Here is a 12,615-nt window from a genome sequence, read left to right on the forward strand (position 1 = left end):
TTACTTTTTTTTTTTTTTTTATACTAAACTAACTCAAGTAAAATATAAGGTAATCATGCTTAGGTTTGCATCGATCTATTCACAAGTATAATCCATCTATGTTTTGTTCCTTTTCTTAGTATAGAATTCTGAAACTGTTGCTTTTTGTCCATACCAAACAATACTTTCTTTTACTTGGGAACCTGTCTTTCTCATTTTTATTTTGGTAGTTTGTTGATTATGTGGGCTCCAAAGTATAAAAAACCATTATAGAAATATCGACCCAGCCTGCTATAACTCTTCACTAAATAAGAATTAAACTATCCTTCCCCCAGCTAAGGAAAAGCTAATATGCAGGTCTTGCTGCAATTTATTTTTTTTTAAAAAAGGAACAGAAACTGCACATAACCTGTTACTACGTAAGCCTACTTGTACTTTTTCACCCTGTCCCAAGTTCTCATTTTACCAGATGACCACAGGGAACTGTTACATTCTGTACCTTCCTTTTTCCCTGAACTAAAATGCCTTTGACCCAATTATATCTTTTGTTCCCAACTCAACGAAAATAGAACATAGTGAAATAAACCTTGGGGATTTCGTTATTATCAAAGCCTAACAATAAGCATGTATTGCCTTTTTTATATGACCCTCCTTAGAGAGTTTATCTACAAAAATGCAATTATCTTTTTTACACATTCCTAAATTACTTTGGCTTTAGCCGCTGTGTCACTGGGACAAGCAGCTACAAGTCTCCAAATACCAGTTTGGTTCTCATTTGTATCAAATACTGCAGCACTAAGTGGCTCAGAAAACTTTTGTGAGTTACTTATATTTAACATATTATTTTGGGTACTTTAATTTGTTCAGTTAGTATGAATCTATTGTAGCTGGTCATTTTTGTACTTCAAAGCTTTTAGGATGAAACAAGTGTATGAAGATTTTGTATAAAGTATATATATAAACTTTTTTTTTTTTTTAACAGCCGCTTCTGTAACGCCAGTGCCCCAGATGGTTGTGTATGCCAGCTACTTACCACTCCATTTGAGTGAACAGAAGATTTCCATACTTGGGCAGATGGTGAGGACTTTTGAAATCATTCAGCCGTTATAAGACAAGATTGTGTAGAACTTTTATAAATTATTTATTTGTTTACCGGAGCCCAATTTGTATTTAAAAGCACAAATACTCCATACATTTATACTGTATATAACTTCTAATACAGTGCTGCATATTCATACATATTCTAGTATGATATCAAATAGGATAAGTTTAATCGTAAAAGCTACAGTTATGATTTAATTTCAGTGCATGGTCATTATAGGCCCAAAATGTCATTTATCAGCATATAGTTGCAATTAGTGATCGACCAATATTGTTTTTTTAATGTCGATACTGATATTTTGGTCATCGGATATCGGTATCAGCCGATATCTGCCATATTTTGGGACATGTAAAAAAAATTTATTTTTTATTTTTCTAAAGGTACTCCTCGGCACCGAAAAGCATTCAAAACGCCAAGTTTAGCTGTTTTGAATGCTGTCAGTTTTTTTAAATTGGCGTCAAATACCCAGAAGTAATGTTATGACATCACTTCCGGGTTTTTTACATGGTCTTCTCTTCGGCGGCGGCAGTAGAGGTAGGATGTCCGGGTCTCCCGGTGGGACGGGAGACCCGGGCGAGCCGCGGAAGGCGGTGGGAGGGGGGGGACGTCCCCTCCCGCTCCTTGTAATGACAGCTGAGTGGCTTCTCAGCCGCATCGGTTGTCATTACAGGTCAGCCGACCGTCGGCCATGGACACCGATACCGGGGTGATGCCTCTAGCTGCAGGCAACACCACGGTACAAGCAAAGAAAAGACCAACATTTAAAAAAGTACAAGAAAAAAGACCAACATTTAAATAAATATATCCTTACTTTCTATTAAAAAAAATGCTGAGACAATACAAACACCCAGAAAATTACTCCATTTTGGAACCTAGACACCCCAAGATGATCTAGTCTTTTGCAACAATGTTTTGGAAATGAAAAAAACATCCTGATTTTAAGGGGGTTAAAACATGGAGCTTAGTAATGGTGCACTAGATACAGTGCATGGCTCATACACAGAGGGAGGAGGTGAAGGGGCTAATGTAAAGTTTGTATACAGTAGAAGGATGGAGATGACGGTAATAATGTGCAGTTGTGCTGGATAACCAAAGATGACTCGGTTCACAGGCATTAATGAGAAAAACGGTCCAACTGTGCTTTATCCAGTGCCATTTACTGTATATACAGTACATATGTAAAGATTTGGTACTCATGTGATGTACGCAAATTAAGGTGTTGATTTTTTTTAGGCTGACTCATCAGAGAAATTGAGACACTATGGATTATCTCACAGTTACAATCATCCAGTACTTGTGTCTAGGACTAGGTCATGTCCACTGGGGGCTCCACCAAAAACACCTCCTGTTCCACGATGGAAACTACAGCAAAAAAAAGAAGTAAATATAACAGATGAAGCCAAAGGTAATATTATGAAGTTGTACGAATGCTTCACATTTAGAAAATTGGCAGCCCCACCTTAATTACTTAGGAATTAACCTCACCTGCTCTTATCAAGCCCTAAACGCTGCCAACCAGATCCCAACCTCCCCAGCTGGTCCCACCACCATCTCTCTTGAATAGGGAGGATCAATGCTACCAAAATGACAATACTACCAAAGCTGTTATATTTGTTCTTCACTATCCCAGTCCCCATCTCATCATAAGCACTGAAATCCTTTCAAAACCACATATCTAATTTCCTATGGTTCAATAAAAAACTTGGGTCTCCCCATATACAATGTTTACACAGACAACACAGATAAAAGACAGGGTGGTCTTGGAGTCCCTAATTTCATTAAATATTTTGCAGCTATACAAACTACCCCCTTGACCTCCCTGTCTCCCGACAGGCTCCCCTGTGGATAGATTTGGAGGCATTCTGTTGCTAACCAGTTGCTGTTTGCTCACTTCCTTAGCTCCCAGCTAAATCTCGACCCGTTTTTCTGTAGCCCTCTTATGAGGCATACTCTTGCTATTTGGGATTCCACCAAATACTTTAGTAAACTGCTCTTGCCACATTTACCCCCCTAACCCTTTCTGGGTAACCCAATGTTTACTCCGGGACTGGAGTTCCCTGGAGCCTTCCTTTGGTGGCACCTCCATAAATTTTTTTGCACACACTCTTTTTTTAATGGCCGCAACATCTATACTTGGGAAGAAATTAGGGAAAAATAGCATGCCCTGTCCTCTGAATTATTTCTATTTCTACAATTAAAACATTGGCTCTCCCCCATATTCACTAAGTAAGCCTTTACGAGTCAGCTAACACTATTTGAACGTACATGCCACCATACACCTCTTTCTCCTACACTGATCTCTACTCTCAATTGAATAAATTCAATGACCATACCAATCACGATTACGTTTCCAAGTGGGAGACAGACCTCTGGAGCACCAGGGATAGAGCAGACTGTTGCAAATCTGTGCCACAATAGCATCCTGCTCGATTAATGTGAATACTATTGCGTCTGCATTCAAGACAGTTACCAAATGGTACTCGGTCCTATCATGTGTAGCCCATCTTCAGCCTTCCCATACTGGTCTGTGTATTCGTGGCTGCGCAACACCGGGCAACGTTTTACTTACCTGGTGGATATGTCCCATGCTCACGCCGTTTGTACCAAGGTCCCGAAGCTCATACATACAGTACATTGTTCAATTGCCCTTTCCCCAAGGACACTTGGTATGTCTTATTACACCTTAAACCCCCCAATTTTACTAAAACCCAATTTAAATTGGTGACTTACATTTTGTTACCAGCAAAACAGTATATTGCCAAAGCCTGGAATAAACAACTTGTTTCCTTTGGGGAAGTTCACCAGTGGATCGATGGGTTTTTTGTTAACAAGAAATTGACCAGTATCCTGTAGGACACGCAAAACAAATTCTCCCGGATTTGGACCCCCGTGAATACAATATGCCCATACATCACTGTCATTGGAGAGCTATACTTCATTATAATAGTCTAGCTTTGGGATGCTGGTCTTGGGCATTCCTGATGCTCACTCCCCTCCCCTTCACCCAACATCTCTTTCCCATCTTTCTACTGTGAACATCCTTCTTTCCTTTTTCTTTCTTTCTTATTTTATTGTTGCAGATCATGCTGTTTATTCATATTCAGTGTTTTGTTCTGCCTATTGTTTTACGGCCTGCGACAACGTTACATGGCTCATTGATACCTACACTAACTTGCAGGTCACAAGTTTTGTTAATTAGTTTGCTATTTATACTGTTGGATGTTATCACATCCTCGGCAGCTACATTCCAGCTGTCTAATACCTTCTTGCCAATTACAAAATTTTTTTTTACGCTATATAAAAAGAGATATGTGCAGCGCTAATAATTAATACATTTAGTACTTCAACCGGTGAATGTCTAAACAAAGAAAATAAACCCTCAAATAGTGATCAAAACATATAACATAATTTTGAATAAACATAAAGTCAAAATAGTGAGCCCAAATGGAAATTGACAGTCAAATGACAGCTTAGTAATTTGCTGTATTCGGAAGAAATTCCTCCAATAATGAAAATAGAGAGTGTCAGACCATTCACCAGACAGTAGCCAAGAGACAGCTGTGAAAACAAAAGATAATACACCTCAAGTGTAGTCAGATGCTTCTTCACAGTGATCTCCCTCCACCAATCTATGCACTCACCGGAAGATTAAATAAGGTGAGCCTTGTATTGCTGTTAAGCAGTGTGGTGAAGATGTGATTTGTTGTGATGATAATTAACCACTTAAGCTCCGGAGGACTTGGCTGCTCAAAGACCAGGGGGTATTTTGTGATTCGGCACTGCGTGACTTTAACCGACAATTGCGCGATCGTGCGACACTGTACCCAAATGAAATTGACGTCCTTTTTTTCCCCACAAACAGGGCTTTCTTTTGGTGGCATTTGATCACCTGTGCGATTTTTAATTTTTGCGCTATAAACAAAAAAAGAGCGACAATTTTGAAAAAATAACAATATTTTTCACATTTTTTTATATGAAATTCCACAAAAAAATGTAAAAATCAAAATTTTTTAACATTTTAGGTCAATTTGTTTTCTGTTACATATGTTTGGTAAAAAAAATCACAATAAGCGTATTTTGATTGGTTTGCGCAAAAGTTATTGCGTTTACTAACTAAGGGAAAGATTTTTGTCATTTTTATTGTTTTTTTTTTAACAAGTAATGGCGGCGATCTGCAATTTTTTTTGCGGGACTGCGACATTGCAGCGGACAGATCGGACCCTTGACTGACATTTTTGACACTTTTGGGGGTACCAGTGACTTTACTACAGTAATCAGTGCTATACATATGCACTGTTACTGTAAAAATGACACTGGTAGGGAAGGGGTTAACTTTATTGGAGATGCAGGGGGTTAAATGTGTCCCTAGGGGCGTGCTTCTAACTGTAAAGGGGTGTGGCTTTTCATGTAACCACAGAGACATACGATCCTACATAGCAGGATCGTATGATCTCTGCAGTTACACCAGGGAGAATGATAGGCAGCTTTGTTTACATCAGCCGCCTGCCTTTCTCCCTCTGCAGCAGACGATAGCGAGTGACCGGCAGACATCGGGTCCGCCGGTCACACGTGCGGACATGTCAGGGAACGAGCTGGGGCGGGAGTGCACCTCCGGCGGCGTACACTCGCCCCCTATTGGCCCGCGAGCGAGTGACGTATATATACACGTCACTTTTCCCAGGAGGGGCTAACTGCCGCAGTAAATGTACTTGCGGCGGTCGGCAAGTGGTTAATATACTCGTCAGTAGGTCACACGGCAATTCCGAGGAGGCAGATAGGAGCCAACATCAAATACTCTCTGAGGGACGACCAGGGTGCAACTGTTCCAGCCTGGTTGTACCCTGGTCACCCCCTCAGGGAGTATTTGTTGTTGGCACCTCTCTGCCTCCTTGGAATTGACTTATGACCTACTGATGAGTATTTCAGTTTGAGCGTAACCTTCTGTTAAATTGGAACAAAGGGGTCTACATGCTGACGTCACTGCGGCTGTGTCCTTGTGGTAGGAATGGCGGTTCTCTCTTGTATATCTTATGAAAATTGACCATAGAATCATCACAACGAATCACATCTCCACCATACTGCTTAACAGCAATACAAGACTCATCTTATTTCATCCTCCGGTGAGTGCATAGATTGGTGGAGGGAGATCACTGTGAAGAAGCATCTGACTACACTTGAGGTGTATTACCGTTTGTTTTTACTGCTGTCTCTTCGCTACTGTCTGTTGAGTGTCTGTTGAGTGTTCTGACACTCTATTTTCATTATCGGGGGAATTTTTTCCGAACACAGCGGATTACTCAGCTGTCATTTGACTGTCAATTTCAATTTGGGCTCACTGTATGGACTTTATGTTTATTTAAAAATATGTTTTGGTCACTATTTGAGGGTTTATTTTATTTGTTTGGACATTCACTTGTTGAAGCACTAAATGTATTAATTATTAGCGCTGCGCATATTTCTTTTTATATTGTCTTTTGAAGGTTGTATATTCACCTTTTTTTGTGCCAACTGCCATACACACTACTCTATCCAGCGCTCGCTTTATTTAGAATTTTTTTTTCTTTTTACGCTATGTTTTGTACCTAAAAAACGTCAATAAATATCTATTAAAAGTAAAAAATTAGCAGCCTCTTTTATTCTACTGTATAAGAGCTAAACCTATAACTGACAGAATAAGCTATCAGGTCATAGCTTTTTTTGCAGTATTTCCAGTGCTCCCCTTCTAAAGTTGTTATGGAAATAACAACTTCATTAAAATTGCTACTTGGGGATTCATAAACATGCGACCCCAGGCCTGTTAGTTAATGGATCAGTCTTACCCCAGACCTTTAATTGGGATGGGAAAAGAGGATATTATTACTTTCTACTATATTCAAGACACACAGGGACTGATTTACTATAAAAGTGCGAGTGATCACCACATTCAAATAAAAGCTTGCCATTGCTGCAACAACTCTCAAGCTCACAGAACCACTGGTGGTGAGAAGCAAGGTATTTGAAAATATGGAAACAATTTTCATTTGTACAGTGATATTGTGTGGAAAATGTTTGTAGCTTACATGTATAGTGTTCGCAGTTCCCTTTATATATTTAGTTTGCTTTAGACAATGTTACAAACAAATGTTTCATTATGCTTTTATTTGTAATAAAAATATATTTGAAAGGTAAGTACCCTAATGCCTAACTGTTGCTAATGTTTACCATGTTTTCAGCAACAAACTTAGTTAAAGATTTTAGAGATTGGTTATTTATTTAGATTAAGTTATTATCTGGCCGAATGGACAGTACATTTACTTTCCAGGGAAATTTTAACATTAATATATTTCTCTACAGTGACTGAAAAGGACATGTCATTGATCATAACAAGACACGACAAAGAGCCCAATTTTATCTGCACAGCCTTCATTTGTCATGTTCCATTTGTTGTATCTGGAAATTTATATGTTCCACCTACAGAGTTCGAAAATTTTAGACCCGGCATACAAAACAGCCTTTGCAAAAGGCAATCAATTTTGTATTCCATAACAGATCCCAACTTTTACATCAAGGTTGTTTTTGGTAATTTACAAGATAAATGAGCTGTATCTTGAACAAAAATGGCTTACTAAATTTAGCAATTTCTAGGCAATGTATTTTGTGCTGTATTTTACACACTATGTGACCTATTACTTTTAGTATTTTGCTAAGTAGAAGCAGGTAAAGATTTGTCAATTTAAAATGCATGTGAACTGAAAGTGGACAGTATAAACCACATGTGTCAAACACAAGGCCCGCAGGCCAAATCTGGCCCTCCAGGCCATTTCATGTGGCCCTTGCACCTCTCCTGAAGCTGCGGCAACCCCTTATTTCCACCTCCACCTTGTCTCAGGAGTTGGCAGCAGGGGGACAGAATTTCTCTGCCCTGCAGCCGTGGAATGGCTCATCTCCACCCTAATCCCCGTCTCACCAGTGGGCAGCAGATAGGAGGACAGAACTCCTAAAAATCCTGTGCCTCTTTGTGCAGCCGCAAAACACCTCATCGCCGCCTCTCCTGGTCTCAGCATTCAGCAGACTTTGGCAGCTTACTTCAGGTTTCCTCTGGTTCTCTTTCAGATCCTGCACTTTCTGCTTCTCGGCTCCACCCCAGCTTCTCCCTGGCAGCAGCACAAGGCAAGGGGGGTGCACTGTGTGATGTAAGAAAGTGTGGGGAACTCTTGAATTCTGATGCTGAGGGGGCTCTTGACATCTGATATAAGGGAGTGGGGTGCTCCAGACATCTAGTCTCACAAATACAACCGGCCCTTTGAGGGCAACAATAATGCTGATGTGGCCTGTAATGAATAAAACTGATTTTGACACCCCTGGTATAAACTGTTATTAAAAAAAAATACTGAATGGAATGAAAGTAGAAGCTAAAATACATTATATTATCAAAAGTATAGGGACGCCTGCCTTGACAAACAAATGAAATTTATGGCAAGTTGGCCCACCCTTTGCAGTCATACCAGTTTCAACTCTTCTGGGAAGGCTGTCCACAGAGTTTAGGAGTGTGTCTATGGGAATGTTTGACCCTTATTCCAGAAGCGCATTTGTGAGGTCAGGCACTGATGTTGGACGAAAAGGACTGGCACGCAGTCTCCACTAATTCATCCCAAAGGTGTTCTGTTGGGTTGAAGTGCAGGCCAGTCAAGTTCCTCCATCCCAAGCTCGCTCATACATGTCTTTATGGACCTTGTTTTGTGCACTGGTGTGCAGTCATGTTGGAACAGGAAGGTGCCATCCCCAAACTGTTCCCACAAAGTTAGTGGCATGAAATTGTTCAAAATGTCAGCAGCGCATGTGCAGTAGCATCCAAGATGGCTGCCTAAGCCGGGAGCTCCACACCATCCCGGCAGTCCAGCGCACCCCACAGCCGATTACAACCCACAGGACTAGCGCCCTTAGCTGCATCAGTCTGGTGAAGCTATCCTCCACCGGCACAACAGGAGGTTCGGTCCGGAGGGACCTCCGGCCACATTATTCATCTAGTGACGCCCTGGCCGACTCTAAGAGGGCGTCTGCGGCCCAGCCACACACTCCTATGGAGGAAGGAGATACAGAGCAGGGACACTCCCTGACACAGGACTCCACTTCTTTATCCCCACTTGGGCATGTGAGTAACCAGAAACATATGATCCACTCTCCTGCATCCACAGAACCGCTCATTGGGCATACGATGGAGAATTACATGCAGTCTCCACTGGGAATCACTCCAGTCTGCCCTGTCCATGTTACTGGGTCAGGGGGACTAGGCCAGAATCTGCAACTAAAACTGATTTATTCAACAAACTATCCAAATTATTGGACAAAGGGTTGACACAAGTAGCTGCTAAAATAACAGGGGATGTCAGGGCGGATTTTCAGAATATAGGATCCAGAATGGAAGCTAATGAGCACAAACTGCACTCTACAGTCTCAAGAGCTAATCAGAACACAGATAACATTCAAGTTCTACAGGAAAAGCTTGAAACTGCTCTCTCAAGGATTGATGAGCTGGAGAACAGATCGAGAAGATATACCTTTAGACCTAGAGGCCTACCAGAGTCAATGACAGATATTCCAGCTGCATTTCAAGAGTTCATCAAAGATTTGATTCCTAATATTCCCCCGCATAGACTGGAACCTGACCGGGCTCACAGAGCTTTAGGGCCCCCCAGAAAGGATGGTTCACTGAGGGATGTGGTGGTCAAACCCCATTTCTATGCAGTAAAAGAGGAAACCATGAAAAAATCTTGCTCTCAAACTCAGCTGACTTGTCAGGGTCACACGGTGCAGATTTTTGCTGACCTATCTCCCTCTACTATCCAAAGGAGAAAATCCCTGAAGCCACTTTTAACTGTCTTATCCGAAAGAGACATTAAATACTGGTGGGCCTTTCCATTTGCACTTAAGTTTACCTATAAAAACAAAACGTACTCCTTTTACAGTTTCCCGGACAGAGAACTGCTGCTATCGAACTTTAAATTCATCTTGCAAGATCCTGCCTCAACTTCCTCTAACTTCCTACCTGGATCTACCAAGCATCCAACACCCCAGAGCCCCTATAACCCCTGTGTGGAGCAGGACCAAGTACAAGCGTTCGAAGGCCTCCTTGATCACCCTACGCCACTAACACACCTATTTTTTCCTGGCCGACACCTGATATAGGACTTCTTCAACTAAGAATGGCTCTCAACAAAATGTTTTCTCTCTTATCTCTTCGCCACTTCTTTCTTATTATATAGTGCAGGTGTAGAAGGGGAGGCAACCCACATGAATTCATTTTTAGATGATCTACTGATTTCAACAATAGAGGATTGTCACCGGGATAGACTAGAAGCCCCCATTTCGGCTAAAGAAGTGTTGCAAGTCATTAAAAATCTGAAGCGAGGCTCTGCCCCTGGCCAGGATGGCTTCTCTGTACTGTATTATAAAATGTTTTCTACTCTCTTGGCCCCAAACTTATCTAGATTCTTTAATTCCAATAGGAAGGGAGACCCTTTTGATAGACACCTAAACTCTGCTTACTTATCTGTAATCCCCAAACCATAAAGACCCGGGCGATGTGGGGAATTATAGACCTATTTTCTTGATAAATAATATGAAGATTTTGACCAAAATCCTAGTGAATTGTATAGCCTCCTTCATTGGTCTTTATGTCCACAAGGACTAAGTTGGTTTTATTCCTGGTAGACAAGGCCCTGATCAAATCAGGAGGGCGATTGATATTGTTTCCCTTCTTCAATCAGGCTGGGCAGGTGGCAGACGCCAAGAGGGTATACTTTTATCAATTGATCTCCAGAAGGCCTTTGATTCAGTTTCCTGGCCATACCTTTTCTCGATCATGCATCGCTGGGGTTTTGGTCAGAACTTCATAAAAATGTTGGGAGCACTTTTTATTCCACCCCAAAAGCGTGAGTCCATCTTCAATGATTTTATTCAGAGCCCATTAAGATTGCCAGGGGCAACTGTTTACTCGTGCTTTGAAAAACCTGATTGGGTGCAATTAGAGCATCAGGCTGTCCCTACTTTTACCTTGGATTTCCTTCTTTGGTGTTCACCAAGGAATCGACCCCCAGTTTTGTCTCCCACCTTATCACACTCCATTTGTCTGTGGTAAAGTCTTAGAAATCTTCCCTCTGCTATCTAACCTTTGGCTCATATTTTCCACAACCCTAACTTCATTCCAGGTATGGATATCAAGGCCCTCAGATGGTGGCTGGATAAAGGATTGTATCACTTAGGCCAATACTTCACATCACTAGGACCAATTTCCCTTAGACATTGCATCAACAAACTCGAAATGCCGACCGAAAAATGTAGGTTCTCGTAAATCTTGCATTTTTTAGTTACTCTTTGGAAAAGTAAACCTGATCCCCCAAAATTTACGGAATATGAGCTTTGGTGTGGCAAGGCCATGGAGCAAAGGGGGGGTATTTCAATAATCTACTTGTCATTGGCAACAGATCTTACTAAGCTCCCATATATGTTAGCATGCGATATGGACTTACATAAAAACTGGGACATAGATGACTGGAGTAGATCTTTCTCGTGATCTTTTAGAGGTATTTGTAACTCTTCTCTAATAGAAGCAAATCTCAAGGTGCTCACAAGATGGTATCTTGTCCCAACCAGGTTAGCCAAAATGTTTCCCTCTTCCTTTCCCCATTCCCAATGCTTTAGAGGTTTCCAGATGTTAGACTCGATGGTTCATGTGGTTTGAATGCCCGAAGATCAGAGGGTTTTGGAACAAGATCTTTAATCTAACTCGAAAAGTTACTGGCTGCCTGGTTCCCAAATCTCCCTCCTTGACACTTCTTACCTTTCCCATCCCGATGGTATCTAAACACACTCAAATGCTAATTCCTTTTATCTTTTTGTGAACTAAACTAACCATAGCCAAGGCCTGGAAACAACCCAATGTCTCTATTAGGGCGGTCAAGAGGAATGTCTCCTGGATAATGGCAATCTGGGAGCCTTTGGCGAAGCATATGGGTATTTTTTTGATCCCAGGAATTACTGATTCCTAAGTGGCTGGAGTGGTTGATTGAGGGTGTTGCTGACCTTTCTATATTCTTATCTACTTTCTCCTTTTCTGTCATACTTTTCTTCCTAATATCTTTGACTTACTGGTGTGTTGGTTCTTATATATGCTTTTAGTACTTATGTATCGAGAACTGCGCCCGAAGCTGAACATTAGATTTATGCATCATAGAATACGAGTAGCAAGTTTGCTTGATGAGAAGATTGTTGACACTATTTCCACAGGGAATGTTAACTTTGTAATTTTTTTATATTTTAATTTTCGCTTCTCTTTGTATCTTCCTTTGGCTTAGTATTTTCTTGCTTAAAGCAATTGAGTTAACTCAAACAATCTCAATTCTACTCCAAAGTTTACAGTGTTAATTGTGAATGTCAGTCATCTCTACATTGATGTTCTTAATACACATACTGGCTTTATGTTATTGTTTTTTGCAACAAAAATTAGTGAAAGAAATTGTTCAAAATGTCCCAGTATGCTGACGCCTTAAGGGTTC

General features: G+C 40.9%; 1 protein-coding gene across 1 annotated transcript in view; it reads left to right on the top strand.

Moving 5' to 3' along the window:
* The window catches only part of ADGB (androglobin), a 488,973-nt gene that overhangs the window by 227,883 nt on the left and 248,475 nt on the right, over nt 1-12,615 (top strand). The window contains exons 8-9 of the mRNA XM_082252536.1: nt 962-1,056; nt 2,315-2,486. Of these exons, the coding sequence (XP_082108662.1) occupies nt 962-1,056; nt 2,315-2,486 (267 nt within the window). The remainder of the gene's footprint in view (nt 1-961; nt 1,057-2,314; nt 2,487-12,615) is intronic.

The sequence above is a fragment of the Pelophylax lessonae genome (assembly GCF_965119305.1).
Source record: "Pelophylax lessonae genome assembly, chromosome: 3".
Lineage (NCBI taxonomy): Eukaryota > Metazoa > Chordata > Amphibia > Anura > Ranidae > Pelophylax > Pelophylax lessonae.